The 16,254-nt window shown below is 40.3% G+C and overlaps 1 protein-coding gene across 1 annotated transcript in view; it reads left to right on the top strand.

Annotated features, from left to right (window-relative positions):
* The window catches only part of itpr1b (inositol 1,4,5-trisphosphate receptor, type 1b), a gene marked incomplete at both ends in the record, with an annotated part of 108,108 nt that overhangs the window by 74,477 nt on the left and 17,377 nt on the right, over positions 1-16,254 (top strand). Inside the window, 9 exons of the mRNA XM_083893028.1 lie at positions 771-971; positions 3,187-3,297; positions 3,495-3,590; positions 3,664-3,798; positions 4,250-4,357; positions 6,365-6,557; positions 8,842-8,964; positions 14,709-14,884; positions 15,699-15,863. Of these exons, the coding sequence (XP_083749154.1) occupies positions 771-971; positions 3,187-3,297; positions 3,495-3,590; positions 3,664-3,798; positions 4,250-4,357; positions 6,365-6,557; positions 8,842-8,964; positions 14,709-14,884; positions 15,699-15,863 (1,308 nt within the window). The remainder of the gene's footprint in view (positions 1-770; positions 972-3,186; positions 3,298-3,494; positions 3,591-3,663; positions 3,799-4,249; positions 4,358-6,364; positions 6,558-8,841; positions 8,965-14,708; positions 14,885-15,698; positions 15,864-16,254) is intronic.

Raw genomic sequence — 16,254 nt, 5'->3', positions numbered from 1 at the left:
TGTCCTTAAAATTCTTTAAAAGATGTACTTACAATTGTATAATTTGGATCTAATTGTTCCTTTGCTGAGCCCGTTTATACCTAATGGAAAAATGAGAGGGAGGTGTCTCGTATTATAATTATGGATGGAAAAATGCATGATATCGCACAGGTTGATACAGAGTTTTGATAAAAGCACATGTTTGAAATGCATATATGTTGTAGACTGAGAGAATTTGGAGTTGATTAAAAAGCGTAAAGTATTATTTAACTATAGTAATGCGATAATAGTCCCTGGAGGCGTGTGTTTCTGGTACAAACTCTACAGCCACCAAAAACAACAGTCACATGTTACATTATGCATCAACAAACTGCCTTTGGCTTGTGAATTATGTCACACACTTCATATACATAACACCATACAGGTCGTGAATATGACAAGGGAGTGTTTAAAAGTTCTCGTCTTGTGAACATGGTAAACAACCCCATTTAGACGCAGCATATTTATGGATGGGTGTGTCATTCGCTGTGTGGTAGTCAAACACAACTGCTACTAAAACAGAGGCAGATAACAAACAACACACGTAGAAGTCCGATGTCGTTCTTTGCTCCAGATCAGTACTTTATATTTACATTGTTAATATTTGTTTACCGGCATGTCACGAGGCAGAATGTTGCGTATTGCTCCTTTAACAGAAATATGCCCATGTTGACAAGGATAAACTCACACTTTGTCTTTAGGAAGACGTTCCCCACAAAGTGACTCTATATTTGATCTTTGTCCATCCACAGAACTTTCTACGCAACCAGAATAACAAGAACAACTATAACCTGGTGTGTGAGACTCTCCAGTTCCTGGACTGTATTTGTGGCAGTACAACGGGAGGACTGGGCCTGTTGGGACTGTACATCAATGAAAAGAACGTTGGACTCATCAACCAGACTGTGGAGAGCCTGACTGAGTACTGCCAAGGTCCCTGTCATGAGAACCAGGTGATTCATACGTGTATTCACAGAACACCCCTGTGGAGGCTCACACTCATACAATAACCCTTAAGGCCACAGTATACTTCTCCGGCTGCGTAATGCGTTATCTGACTGCTTAACCACGGACACCCCTCAAGCCTTCATAGCTCTCCGTCGTGGTGCCAGATACGCACTGCAATTTCCTGCTCGATCATTAGGGGTCAGTACGCAAGGTTGTTGTGCTTTTAGCTACAGTGAGCAATGGCGTCCGAGAGAGAAAAACTGTTGTTGTTGTTGTTGCAGCTGAATAACATTGAAACAGTGGCCGTTTCTAACCTGAAATGAATATTTTTCTGTCTCGGCACGCAGTTTTAAGATAATTTGAGGTGAGAAATTAGACATTTAGAGTCTAAACATGTGGTGTGTGTCTTAAGATATGAGGTATTTGTAATGTGGCAGGGATGTTGTCAGCGGTGATCAGCTCCGCCTCTGTGGACGCACAGTGCAGCGTTATCTCGGCCTGTCCTGAGGACCAATCGCTGCCCTTGCCATCTATGTTGTCCCTTGACGGAGTGATGGACACTTAAAGAATATTTTGTGTAGTCGTAGACAGCGGAGAGGCTCTCCGAGAGGCGACGTAGAGGGGTCTCCCTAACCTACGTAGAGCACTTTACGCAGGAGAATATTGTGGCCTTTAGTGTTCACGCGGCACTGATCTGTGCCCCAGGTGCACCCATGGTAAATTGCTGTGACATCCTGGGGGTGTGTGTTTATAGGTAGCATATTCAGCAGTGATATAAAGTAGAAATAGTTTTGCAGAAGGCACAAATTAAACTGTTTTTCTTTTGTTTTGTGTTCATAAAAACGAGCCAAGTGAACTTTGAACTGTGACGTATTTCCACTTTCACAAATTCAATCCCGTTTTAAGCATTTTGAGTACTTACTTCCATCAGATTGCCTAGGTTGTGCTGAAAAAAAAATATATAAGACACTCGATTGTTTTACCTCTGTATATACTGTACGTCAAAACAGTAATGAAAAAAGCAGCCAAAATGCTCTGTGTTCTATGGATGAAAGTTCCAGTTTGGCAAGACATTAGTTGCCACTCCATTCAAAGTGTTTCAGTCCATTCAAAGTGTTTGTCCTTTGGCACAGATTAGCATCGCTTGCTTTTCTCACATGATGGTGAGGTCTTCTGCTCCCACTGCTCTTCGGTGTCATTAAATGGAAAGTGTGAAACTGGCATGACTAAATAAGCAACTGGAGCTGCAGTTTGAAGTGATAATTCCTTAAAACGTGTCTAAAATGGTGACTGTCAGGCTAAACAAAGCCCACTGTGTGTTTCTACTCAGAGAGGCAGCAACTGGGATTATTTTGGTTCTATTTATGGTATTTATCTAGCAGCATTTTTAAATTGGAGCTACACACTTGTTCCAAACCATTTAGCTGCCGGAGGCCATGGATTAGTTTTGGGGTGTGGCATATGTTTGGGAAAATGAACTGTAGTTTTAGCTGGAACTGGAAGTTTGTAACAACTACACATTAGAATGTGTATTCTACATCATATATTCTGCCGCTGACCAGTGACAGAGCGGGTTGGTTTCCAACCAGAAGGTCTGCAAGTGCACTGGGCCTATCTGAAGTTTTTTGTTGTTTCGTTATAAGATAAGAGATAAGATAGTCCTTTTATATGTGGGGAAATTTACCATGCATGGGAAGTTTGATTGCCATGGAAGAAAAAAAACCAGTTATGATAACAAAAGGGACCAGAAGCTTCACTGCCCAAAAATGAAATGTAAATTGTAATGTAATAGCTTAGTAATCTGTGCCATACCTTCACATAAAAAGTTTTTTGAATCGGAATTGATAATTACCATATTATATAATATTGGACTTCCACATGTATATCCACATTTTTTTTTATATTCCATTTGCCTTTGACATGAAATGACATAGTGACATTTATTATTACCTCCACTAATGAGTTTATGTTTTTGCCAGCGTTTGTCTGTGAGCAGCATAACTCAAGATGTGATGAACACATTTGGATTTGGTTGAAATTTCCTGGGGATGTAGGTTATGTTATAGACTAATTTCTCAGTCCTAGTAATTGAATAAATGGGGAGAATTGAAGAATACTTGAATCTTTTGTGCTGCTCTGTTTACTGACAACATCAGCAAACCCGGAGTTGTATCTCTCCTTTGTTGTCACTATATATTATGTTTATTTACTTTCTCACAGAACTGCATTGCCACTCATGAATGCAACGGCATTGACATCATCATCGCCCTCATCCTCAATGACATCAACCCCCTGGGAAAGAAGAGGATGGATCTAGTGCTGGAGCTCAAAGTGAGCTGTCATTAACGATGTTTCCAGTTATACAACACAGTCCTCTGTCCGTCACATTGCATATAGCAGCTAGTTCGACACACTTTCCTCTAGTGATTATGATTACAGGTGTTTTAAAACACCACATATGATGAAGTGTAAAAATTCTGACTTCAGAGTGTTGGTTGTTGTTTGTGACTTTATTTATTCTTGTGCAGAATAATGCCTCCAAACTTCTTCTTGCAATCATGGAGAGTCGCCATGACAGCGAGAATGCTGAGAGGATACTGTACAACATGAGGCCCAAAGAGCTGGTGCGTAGGACATCATTCAAAGCCACACTGCACAATACGTAGAATGTTATGTGACAGTCTTCTCTCCATGCAGGTGGAAGTGATAAAAAAGGCCTACATGCAGGGTGAGATCGAGGTGGAGGAGCCTCAGGAGGGTGAGGATGGAGAGGAGGAGCACTCTGCGTCCCCACGCAACGTCGGCCATAATATCTACATCCTGGCACATCAAGTAAGCCAAAGTTTAAACACTGCAGCATGCACATCTAGGTACATCACAAATTACATGATCGGAGGAAATTCAATGGCTTTTCTGAATGTCTGCTTCATTTCCTGTGGCTGCGAAAGACATGTGACACACGTCTTCTTGTTTCACCCCCGAGGCTGTGCACAGCTTAAAGCCAAGCTCAAACTATTATTTATATTAACAACAACAGTTGTATGCGTCAGCCACTCCTGCTGTCCCGAAAGGAGGGAACGTCCTGCATTCAAAGAAAAAATAATGGCACGCATTGTTTTCAGCTGTTCAGCACCAGCAATGAGTGTTGCACATGCTAAGTTCATACATTAACTGGAAAGTAAAAAAGCTCTTTGATATTTAAGAAAAAAAACATAATCTCTGTGATGTCTGTGTGTTATTGATGTGTTTGTAATTGGTTTGGTGGCACTCGCTGTTCTTTCAGTTAGCGCGGCACAACAAGGAGCTGCAGGCTATGTTGAAGCCGGGGGGCACGTACGGAGAAGGCGACGAGGCTCTCGAGTTTTACGCCAAACACACAGCTCAGATCGAGGTCAGTTGCCAGGTTTAATGTTGGGCCGCGAGGACCTGGGTGTGCTGCTGTCAAGTTAGATTTTTGAAGTTTCATGGTGAAGTGTTGTCGCAGTCACTGTTTTATGCCCACTACCTGACACTAAGTCATTTAGAGAAATTGTAGAAAGTGTGAAAAGGCAGACACGTCCATCCTGGGCAGGATCGACAAAATGACACATTTCATTTACATTGATACATTTCATTACAATTTATGGTCTGAAATGCATCCTGTTTTTGTTGATTTAATAATGACCAAAATATGTTTTATACACGGCACACAGGTTCAGTACAGAGCACTGTGCTAAAGCCTATAAGTCTTATAGATGTGTTGTTTTAGCAATGCTTTAATGACCATACAGTATAATTATTTCTCTATTATTTTATGGGCACACAGCCGGATAATGCAGGAACATGGAAAAAGAAATTGCTTCTACCTTTAAAGTGTGACCTATCATTACGCTTAAATAATATCATGACCCTGACTCTTGTAAATCTGGAGCAGAACCATAATTTAAGTTACTGGTAAAATCTGTGTTTGTTCAACTACTCCATGTCGACCAATATCTGCTGTGACTTTCAGTCACATCACCTCAATCTAAAAATGCCAGTGCTCACAGAGACGTTAAAACAACAACAACGTGAACAAAGGTGGTGCCCGCAGACATTTCCCACAGTACCGTATGCCTTTATAATATTTTCGTTGTACAAACTCAACTTGAATATGAGTAAAAATCTTTCTGTTTAACAAATCTATTCTACCCACAAAACAGTTTAAAACCACCACTTTTAACAGCTTTCTTTTTGGTTTATTCAACTTTTACTCAGTAGATATCAGCCTGTGATTATCAGAGGTCTATTGTGATAATTATCAATATTGACTGTTTAGTGTAATTACCAGTGTTGACATCCTGCGTTGCCACCACCTGACTTCTATTTTAAGACGTCTGTGTTGCGCCATGTTTTGGCAACGAAAGCGACTCAAGTCACGTGACGGTGTCTCTTGCCCTGTTTTTTTTCAGTGTCACTGTGTACCTTGGCATGGTGACAAGTACATTGGCAGGCTTGCACGTTTTTCTGTGAACATAAAATAACTGAAAGGAATGTTGATTTATGGCTTGTGTTCTGAACACGAGTTGTTGGTTCAGTTTTTTTTTAGTCACCTTAAGTCACCTGTGTGAAGCACAATTTGGAACAATATTCAGTTTGAATTTATGAGGCAGCATCAGCACTCGTATGTTGATTTATTTACAGCCACCTCTACAATATTTACGCTAATTGTCATGTCATTCATTTTTCTAAAACTTAAAAATCTTATTTCATGTTACAGCAGGGTGAGTAGAGAATTGTTTCACCTCAGCTTCACTCATCTCTTTATTCATTTCTCTGTCACATCAGAGCATGGTCTGAATAAAAAAAACAACAACTTAGTTTTCCCATTTTAGAAGTACACAAAAACTCAGTTGCAAAAAAAATCAATTTGAATGGTAGTCCAAAAATGTGTCTGCTTCTCATGTGTCAACACTTCCTTGAGGAGTTAATGGTCTCAATTGCTAGTTTCAGGTCTTCTTCAATAGCACATGATGTAAACGTTATAAATTGTGTTATGTATTTGGTGGAAAACAGATGATAATGCATGGTACATATGAGGGGACAGCAGTTTAATTGACACCTAATAGGAGCCTGGACCCTTAATTTTGCAACCTGGAAGACGATGTAAAATTTTGTATACAATAAAATGCATGCAATGACACATCTGCACAGTCAAACGTCATCTTGTTCCTCGAACTTACATGTTGTCAGTATGTATTTGAATAAAGGGTGGGTGCTCATAGTAGAAGTTTGTTAATGCCAGGTCAGAATGGGGCCATAATCTCAAAGCACTGTTCCTTGTACAATACAATGCAGGGTCAAAGTGTTGGGGTTTATTTGCTTCCAGTGGTGACAGGAACTGTGTGTGTGATTCGTGGCTGTTGCTGTGGTTTTCCAGATTGTGCGACTGGATCGCACCATGGAGCAGATTGTGTTTCCTGTGCCCAACATCTGCGAGTTCCTCACCCAAGAGTCCAAGCTGCGTGTGTATTACACCACGGAGCGCGACGAGCAGGGCAGCAAGATCAATGACTTCTTCCTGCGCTCTGAGGATCTCTTCAATGAGATGATTTGGCAGAAGAAGTTGCGAGGTACTCAAGAGGCTACTGGTAACACGAACACAGTTCCCTGTGAGTCTTCCTCCTCAACTCTTTTTTTATTTTATTTTTTAGTTCCTGGTTTACACGCTTTCCCAGTACATCCCTCCAGGTCGATTGAATAGAATAGAACAGATTAGATTAGAATAGTGATGGCATTATTTGTGAGCAGGAAGCTGAGACAAAATGTCCTTGCAAGTCAATCTGGCAATTCCCTAAATTAAGCTTCAATGAAATTTCCCTACCTTTTCCATCCATCCACATTGCAAGTGTGATCAAAAGTCATAACAAACAGTATAATTAAGGAAACACTGATTAATTGTATAATTGAAATGTACAAAGCATTGAACTTCTCCCATGACTGAATGTGTCCTGTCATGTGTTGTGTTTGCAATGCTGAAAGTGTCATTGCTGAGACATGAGTAACCACAGCAACACAGAGAGAGACGACGCAAACACCAACCACCTATACACAGATGTCAGACACATCGAAACTGTCACTCTGACTCATGCCACACACAAAGCTTTCAGGTGCTAGATGAATAATCAGTAACAGTAATGCAGAAGAGGACTTTAACATTCTATTTTGTTTTAACTATTTCAGTGTCGGGCACACTCTTTACACTTTTTTTTTTTTTAAATCTCTCTCGTCTTTATTTATTGAACCCTTATTTCACCAGGAAGTGATATTAAGATTAAAATCTGTTTTACAAGTGAGACCTACAGCTAAGACAGGGTTAGTTAGCAGCGCCATAAGAATGACTTGACAACCACGTTAACAACAAATAACAGCAGAAAACAACGAGCACAGAAAGTACAGAGCAGGGATTAAACTTTTTTAGTCCAAGTACCACCGAAGAAAATATTGAGCACTTGAAGTAACACAGTAATTATCACCAAAGTTAAAATACACTGGTGTAAATAGACAAAAAGCAAAGTCAGCTCCAGACATTTCTCAGGAGGCAGATTTATTCCCATTAAGATATTTAGATGTAGCGAGTGATAATGTGACTCTAGTTATTATATTATACGAAACATACACATGTGTAGTATATTTCATTTTTAATCAACCTTGTGTCTGACTTTCATTTATAACTTGACTTGATCACTAAGTATAATTATTTAATAGTGATGACAACAACTTAAGCAACAGTCCTAGGTTTTACGCATTTAGCACTTAAATAGCCTTTTACCAATGCAACTATGAAAACTATCAGTTATAAATTCCACAAATGGAAACGTAACGGGACATTATCATTTTGACCAAAGAATTTAGAACTCTGTTCCTGATTCTTCTGAACCCTGGAAGGATGGATGTGGAGAAAGCATGTAAAGCTGTTTATTTGACTAACATAAGAGCATAATATAAGTTATAAAAAGAATGGGATGGACTAACAATATGTGCTTCATAAGGCTGCAAATGTCTATAATGGGTAAAGTGTGATGTAGTCAATGACAAAGAAAGTTGTGGTTGTTGTTAACACTTACTTTCACTTTCAGTTTCACTGCTAACTTACAAAGTAAAGCAATAACTGGATAATTATGTAGTAACGATGCAGTAATAAGGAGGTAATACTATGTTAATACCATCTTATTTTAATGTAATTCCAGTTTTGTAACAGTGTAGTAACATTACACTCATACAGTTGTTTTCAAATTAATAGCCAGGCAATAGCTTTTGTTAATGGCATTTACTATAGGCTGCCATCAGTTAACATGAATTAATTTAAAATCAATATTTGCCATATTATAATATGAAGTTAAAACTATCCTCCTTTATGTCCCACACACATTTTCTTTCATTATCACACCGTAATGTGGCTATTACATAATAATAATAACGAATTACAATAATATTTTGGTATTACAGAATGATTACCATATTGTTATGGGAAAGTGTTACTGTTACACCACGTCATCTGTCTCCTAGTGTTACTTTATTACACCTAACCCTTTATTACTCATTAGAAGAACGGTCTGAAACTAAGCAAACAACTGCAGAGGAGAGAACTTTAGACCACATGAAAACATTCTAGTAGAATAGAGTAGAGTAGAAGCTGACCTCAGGTTTTCTGGAAGACTGTTCCAAGCACAAAATCATTGTTACCACTTTCACATGTGGTGTTCTGTCAGTGTAACCTGAAGTGTTAAATTGTGTTTTGGTAGCACAGTCCATGTGCATAGGACGTGTCTCACTCTTCTCTCTCTCCCTTCCTCCTGCTTACTCTCCCTCTCTGCATCACTAAGTAATGTGTGTCAATTTGCTTCACATGCACAGCCCAGCCCATCTTATACTGGTGCTCCAGGAACATGTCGTTCTGGAGCAGCATCTCATTCAACCTGGCAGTGCTCATGAACTTGCTGGTGGCCTTCTTCTACCCACTGGAGGGCATCCGTGGAGGTCAGTCCCCATCAGTCCCCACTTTATAAACTTTATCTTCCCTCCTTTAACTCCTTTACACTTAGAAACACGCTGTTGAGTTTGTTGTGTTGGGTGTGTGCGTACGTGCGCGCATGAGTATGTGTGTCTTTAAACTATGTGGATAACAATAGTGGTTTGACAATTACCACGTAGGAAGTTGGAACAAGTGGCACAAACATTAGCTGTGCAGGAAGCGCCCAGGGTGGAGCTGAAGAAATATAGTACATTCTGTATCGATCACACATAATCAGAAAACCTGTATGGCAGCGATTCATTTCCAAAACAAAAACACAAAAAAAATCAACTAGGTCATCATACATTATGAAGGTCATTATTGCAGGTTGTGGAAGGACACTCCTACACCCCTGCTCAGCAACACCTTCCAGATCCAGGTGCAGCAGGAACACATAACCAAAACACGGTGTCAAAGGTGTCCTGCACAGATTAACCTGAGACATTATCATATTTTAAGTTTCTAAATGGAAGGGCTGGCGCTCCATTGATCAAGACACTCTAAGACCACCCCTTCTTTTTCTCCCGGTCTTGTTTCTCTGTCCTAGTAAAAATAATAATAATAATGATTAATCCCCAAAATGTATTTATAATTTATATTGTAAATGCGATGTTGTGGCAGCCACATCAATTTTCCACAGTAAACTGACAGAGTGGCCATAGCGCTTCAATGCCGTTTGGCACAGTCCCATGCATAAGTCTTCAACCACGTGTATGGCCCTCACGAGGAATTCTGAGTAATCACCAAAGCACTATTGGCACTTCTACATGACACGTGTCCAGTTGCAATAAGCATTTATTCAGTCAACTCAGTTTTCCCTTGTGTCCCTGCTGGTAGCCATCTTTTCACCCGGGTTCCCAAGGGTCCTTGAAATCCTACACTGAGAGTCCATGCAGAACAATGAGTGAGTAACGCTAAGCGAGAGAGCAAATTATGTGATGCCTGGGAAATGCTAATTCCAAGATCTCTGGCTCACCAAAGAAAATTACAAAGACTGACTTTGACCAAGATCCCAAGGACAATCACTTGTCCGGATGCAGAGTGTACTGCAAATCAATAAGAGTGGATGCCATGGGAGAAGCAGCTCTTACAAGTTGCCCTCCCATCTTGAGTTGTGTCAGCACATTCAGCCCTTGAGTTTGAGGGAATTGGTTTTGAAAAGTCCTTGAATTTGATGAACCAAGGCGTGGGAACCCTGTGTTACTGAGGGCAAGAAGCCAGATTTGAGCATTGTAACTCATACAACCACACTTCAAAAAACTTCACATCTGCAGCATGTCACCTTTTTTAACCCTCAAGGTAACCATGAGCAACAGCAGCACTTTTTAATTGACAACTGACTCATCTCAATTGTTTTCCTACAAGACATATTGTCCCCAATCGTCGCTTGACGTGACTGGAGTATTTACATTCCAGCACCTGCAATCATACTCTTGTGTATTTATTGTAGCTGGCATGTGATCAGATCACACACACGGTAAGTATGTGTGTGATCATTAGTGTTGCGTGTACACTCGCCTCGAAAGAACATTTTGTGCTCCTGCCTTTGTGGTTTGGGTGTAGCCTCACACCTCCCTTGCCAGAAGTGGAGGTGACATGAGTATGTAATCCTATCTGGATCTTAAACTACAGCAATGTCACAGAGAGCAAAAATGGATTTGCTCATAATTAGTTCTTGACGTGATTGTACAGCTTCGACCTCTGCCCAGCAGCAACCCCCACCGGGCACGTTACAGCAGCGGCGCGGTGCCTTGGGAGCCAGCGGTATTCACGGAAGATCACGCGATAATCTCGAATGGACACGAGTTTGCGAGATCCCACGATAGATTGTGTGTATAAAGGAAACAACAACAACACAGCTTCTTTCATTCTCCGACGTGGAAGAACTGTTGATCTGGTGTCATAAATGATTTTATGTTTCTCCACTTGAACAATCAGTCTCTCGTCGTACATTATGACTCTCCGAGACGCTCTGATTAATTGACTGTTGACCTGGTAGCACCGGTCACGGCGTATGACCTGCGTATTGTGTTTTATTTTGAAAGGGGGGGCGGAAATGTTTTACTTTGAAAAAGTGTCGCACTTCCTGTCTGGTGCGATCTGCTCTGTTGAAATTTACGCGGTTCAGCAGCAGCAACGGCAAAAATAGAACTGCTACCTATAGAAAGCGGCAAGCCGCTTCTGGGGCACTGCTGAGACGTTCCACAGCGCGGCCAGTGGAAATGCTCTCATTGATTAGAATGGAAGCGATTTGCAACAGCTGTAACGTGTCCAGTGGAAATCCATCCTCTTTTGTAAAGTTGAAAACATTGCATGCATTTATTTCATTGTTTCATCCGATTTTGTGTGTTTGTGTCAGTGTCACTAAATAAGCATTTACTGCAGAAGTGGCCATAGAGATTGTCTAATAGTCAACTCCACTTTTAACCAAGTGTTACTGTGCTTTTCTGCTCACCATGGCTCAATTTGGAACAGTGGACTAGATCTTTCTTGCATTCATTTGCACCACAGAGTGTGTCGGCCAGACACCGTTGGCTGTGCCAAGCTTCAGTATACCACCACAACACATGTAGTTCTTTAATAAATTAAATGACGAGGAAGAGCATGAAAAGAACAGTCAACAAAGGGAAACAACGGAGGCCCCAGCTGTTCTGTGTTCTTTCTTCATGGCAACACAAACAGCCTTGAGTCCTCGTTCCCTTGTTCCAGCTTATGCAGTGGACTTCCCTTGAACCAATCACAGCCAGACTGTCAGCAGCCAGACTCGTGCTCGTTTTTCAATGAACCTTTAAAGTGTTTTTTTAACATGTTGCTGGTTGTTTGTTAGGGGTTGTCACTCATTCATGTTGCAATCGGGTTTTCCCCCAAGCCTGGTCCTAACCGGTCGATTGACAACTTTTGTCAGTCAACATGTGCGTAATTGTCAACGTATCACAGCCTTATTCAGTAAGAAGGAAATATTATTTACAATTTTATAGACTGCTCCGTTGATTTTAACACTGAAACTACAGGTCCTGTCAGATATTATATTACCTTTTTCCTCTAATCCATCTTTCTCTCATGTTGCTTACTCAGTGAACTGACGGGAAATAAGCATTATTAGTAATTAGTAGTAATTAAGTTTCTGAGTGTGACACGAGGAATACAGCTACAGCAATTGCATGTCAGCTGGCACAGTGTTTTGGCTATTGTGACCGCATTCATTGTGGATTAGACATTGGTGCATTGCAATTCCAAATTTATGAGAAGTCCTTTGAATTCTGTTGTCAGCGTGTAATGATGCTCCATGCCACTACCTCGCTGCCAAAAGCTCGATCATTTCAAGGTCCTTTTTTGTTTTGGGCCCCCAAAGTGCCCTTGAAACTCTTATAAGATAATAAGTAATAATAATAAAACTGAAATGTAGATTCAGATTAAATGTAGTCTGTAATTTAATTGGATCACATGTGATTCCTTCTAAAATAACATGTCTTCATACATTCAGAACAGTTTTTGTATTGCCGTATATGTAGTTTATATATATAAACCACTTTATATAAACTATAGTTAAGTAAAAAGCTAATAAAAGCAAATTTTGTTGTCAGTAAAAATTAAAATGTTGATGTTTTTACCTGGAAAAAAACAGGTGGCTGAATTGACTTGTGGGGTCAACATGTTTGACCTTGCTGCCCACAGCCTATTAACCTTTGGTCATTCAGGTTCTGTCATGTGACTTAGATTTAAGTTGGGACACTTGGTCACATGGTCACGTCACAGATTTCCTCAGGGATAAGAAACTGATTCACAGGGACAGGTCGAGGTTTCTGGTTGAATTTCCTGCATGATGGTGGGAGAAATTGAGCATGTTTACATAGATGGTGTCATTTTTCAGTTAGTTCTTTATGTCCCCTATTTGTTTCATTTTTTTCCGCACTTCTCCTTGAGGGCAGTATTTGTGAGGATGTGAAAAGCAGTCTCCATTAAGGCCTCCATTGTTCCAGTGCAGAGAAGCAGAGAGAAGACACACATTGTGATTCGCATAAACTTTCAATTGTTCTGCCTGGGGTCAAATGGCGAGGTCTCTTTTGTTTGAACTTCCTCACAGTGGTGTAGAGGAGACAAAAAGAAAAAAAGAAAAAGAAAGAGGTCGTTAGCTTAGCTCTTGAAACTCCATGTGGTTTCTGGTGTCAAAGGTCTTGTTAGAGCTTAGCATTTCATGCCAGGTCAGGCCAATCAGTGCAGGATGGGAGAAGTGATGTTGAAACCAGTCATCAAGTGAAAAACAAAACAACTTATCCACAGTTTAGTTTGCGCAACAGTGAATAATTAATGTCACAATGTGAACTGGGTTCATACGAGCTCAAACATCTCCTGTTAATATTCAGGCCAACTGTTTGTAGAAACGACTCCAGGGGACTGTTATTTATTGCATGCCAACTTTGACAATGACACTTTTGTAGCGCAAATGCTTAGTTTGCAGAATTAACAGGACTTAAACACAAGGGGGGGTGATTTTAATCACATTTATTCACCAGCTTATTGTGTATATTTATAATTAACAAACGTGAGAGGACAGAGAAGAGTCAAATGAGGTAGCAAGAGGGAAGGAAGTGAAACATGGAAGATCATTCATAGAACAAAAAATATACGGCACCAATACTACCCAACCACTGGATTGGAAAAAGAATAATGTAGGTGGTGAATGCGTCATTACAAATGTGTTATTAGCAGCTATGTTTTTTTGTTTGTTTTTTTTAAAGGCAAAAAACTGTGGAAATTCATGCTTGTGATATCAGTGTCATATCGGACACAAAACTTTTGTATTAAGCCTTCCCTATTTAAAGTCCTACTTGTGGCATTAGGTCACTAATTCCAAAATCTATCTTACTAAATTGTGCAAGTTTGTTTTTTAGAATAGTTTATTTAATTGTAATAGCAATACTTTCACATTTGTGTTATGATAGCAGCAGGTTTAACAGCAGCACCTATAATAATTATGTTTCACTAATACGACTTTTACGACTACTACTTCCACCATTACTGCTACTGCCATGGCCACTTGTACTACAACAACAGCTAATTCTAGTAATAATAATCACAATAATAATAACCCCTAATCGGTGAACAGAACTTGAGTGCGTGGAAGTAAATATCCATTGTAACCTCTGGGAGGTTTATTTGAGGAGAGACTGTGGTTGGGAACACCTTAAATAACTACAGGCTGCACACTTCCCCTATGTTGAAGATGCAGATTAAGTCAAACAATAGAATATTAAAGGTCAATTCCTCTGTCTTCTCCTACCTGCAGAGTAAACGGAGATGAATGATCTTTTAGGCTGTAGGTGTGTGTCCTCTGTGCTGCTGTATCTGGGATCACTGCCAAGTACCCAGCAGCTGTTTACGATGCAGTGACCGTCCCTGATGAATTCAAATGGTGAATAAGTTGATTTTTAAATAGCTGGGCTTCATAAAAATGAGTGACTGTCATGTGACCTGAACGTGGAGAGGCGAGAGGAACGAGTTCTCAGAGCAGGAGACATTCCAAGTTGGTTCTCTTGGTGCCTCAGAGAAAATACATCCTGACACTATACAGCACATGCACTTGTGTGTTGACTCAAATAAATATTAGCACTAAGTGTATAGGTGAGTCTCACCCCTGAGTGACTGACTTAGACATGATAAAAACAGAGGAACTGATGATCCTGTCTAACATGAGCTCCTTAATCCTCAGGTACACTGGAACCACATCTGTCTGCCCTGCTGTGGATGGCCATGCTGGTGTCTCTGGCTATAGTCATCATTTTACCTCAGCCTCATGGCATCCGGGCACTCATTGCCTCCACCATCCTGCGCTTGATCTTCTCTGTGGGCCTGGAGCCCACTTTACTGCTGTTGGGGGGTTTTAATGTGAGTGTGCATCAGTGTTACATCCATATACTCCACAATGCCCATGAAAGAGACACACATTTAATGGACATTGAACTTAATGGTACATGAATGAATGTCAGAGTGCAGAACACAGCGTCTCCTGGTAGTTTAGTGTCAAATTAAGCATTCACCTTTATAAAGACCCATGACATTGTCTGTGATTCTGATTTTTTTTTCACACTAATATTTTAATATTATTGGCATAGGTGTGTCAGATAGAGATATCTCTTTATATTGTGCTGAATTCAAAGCACAATGACCGGTTGGGAGTTCTGAAATGATTCATGTACTAACTATGAAACTGCAGTAAAAACTTTTATGAAATATCTGTTTGATCGTAAATCGTTCCGTAATAAAATGTACCTTCTCTGAATCATATCATAGCTCGTATATCTAGATATTGAATCACCCTCCAAAGAAGAGCGCTATCCCACTGGTGTTTAATTATATTTCCTGACCTGACATTGGAATATCCTTGTTCTCTAGCCAGCTAAGTAAATGGTCCTTTTTATTTTAGCCCTACAACCATTTTAAAATCCTGCACACACTGGTTTATAGCAGCTGAGGTACCATTTCAGCTGCTAATACATAATATCACATTTAGATCTCAAGCGTTGACGTATAAGCCTGGGAGATTCCAGACCACACTGGTGGTCAACCACATGAGTTTATTTTTAGATGAATGACTAAATGGCGTTCTCTAATCTTAACCAAAGACACAAATAGGACTATTATTATTACTAGTGATTTTCTCACTCACCAACATACTTTTCCATCGTCCGTTTTTCTGCAGTTATGTAATAAGATCATCTTCCTGATGAGCTTCGTTGGAAACCGAGGAACCTTCACACGTGGCTACATAGCCATGATCCTGGATGTGGAGTTCCTGTACCACCTGCTCTACCTAATTATCTGCTCCCTGGGGGTCTTTGTCCATGTGTTCTTTTACAGCTTGCTGGTATGTAGACACTAACACAAACCATAATATCTTAGTTTTTTATACACTTTTACATACAAATGACATACATACATGGATGATTCATGTCCAGAGGAAGTGTTTTTCTGTATCTCAGACCACTCAGTTTGTATTATATTTAAAGTAGGGCTGTCAAAATTAACATGTTCATTTTTTTTACACATTAACGCACTTTCTCACTTTCATCGCGCTACGGGTAGAAGCGCAGTTTATGATCAGGCAAGGCAGGCAACTGCATGGGGCCCCGAGCCGATAGGGGGGCACCCAACACTAGGAGCCTGAATTCCCCAGTGACTAGCTGCATCCCTGTCCCCCTTAAACAACAATGGTTGATTTGCAGTGACATCTCAGTAGGAAACCCCCCTAAAGGGGC

This window comes from Microchirus variegatus (genome assembly GCF_963457635.1).
Source record: "Microchirus variegatus genome assembly, chromosome: 7".
In the NCBI taxonomy this organism is placed as follows: Eukaryota; Metazoa; Chordata; class Actinopteri; order Pleuronectiformes; family Soleidae; genus Microchirus; species Microchirus variegatus.
The sequence above is the reverse complement of the archived record's forward strand: the minus strand, read 5'-3'. Positions and strand labels throughout refer to the sequence as shown.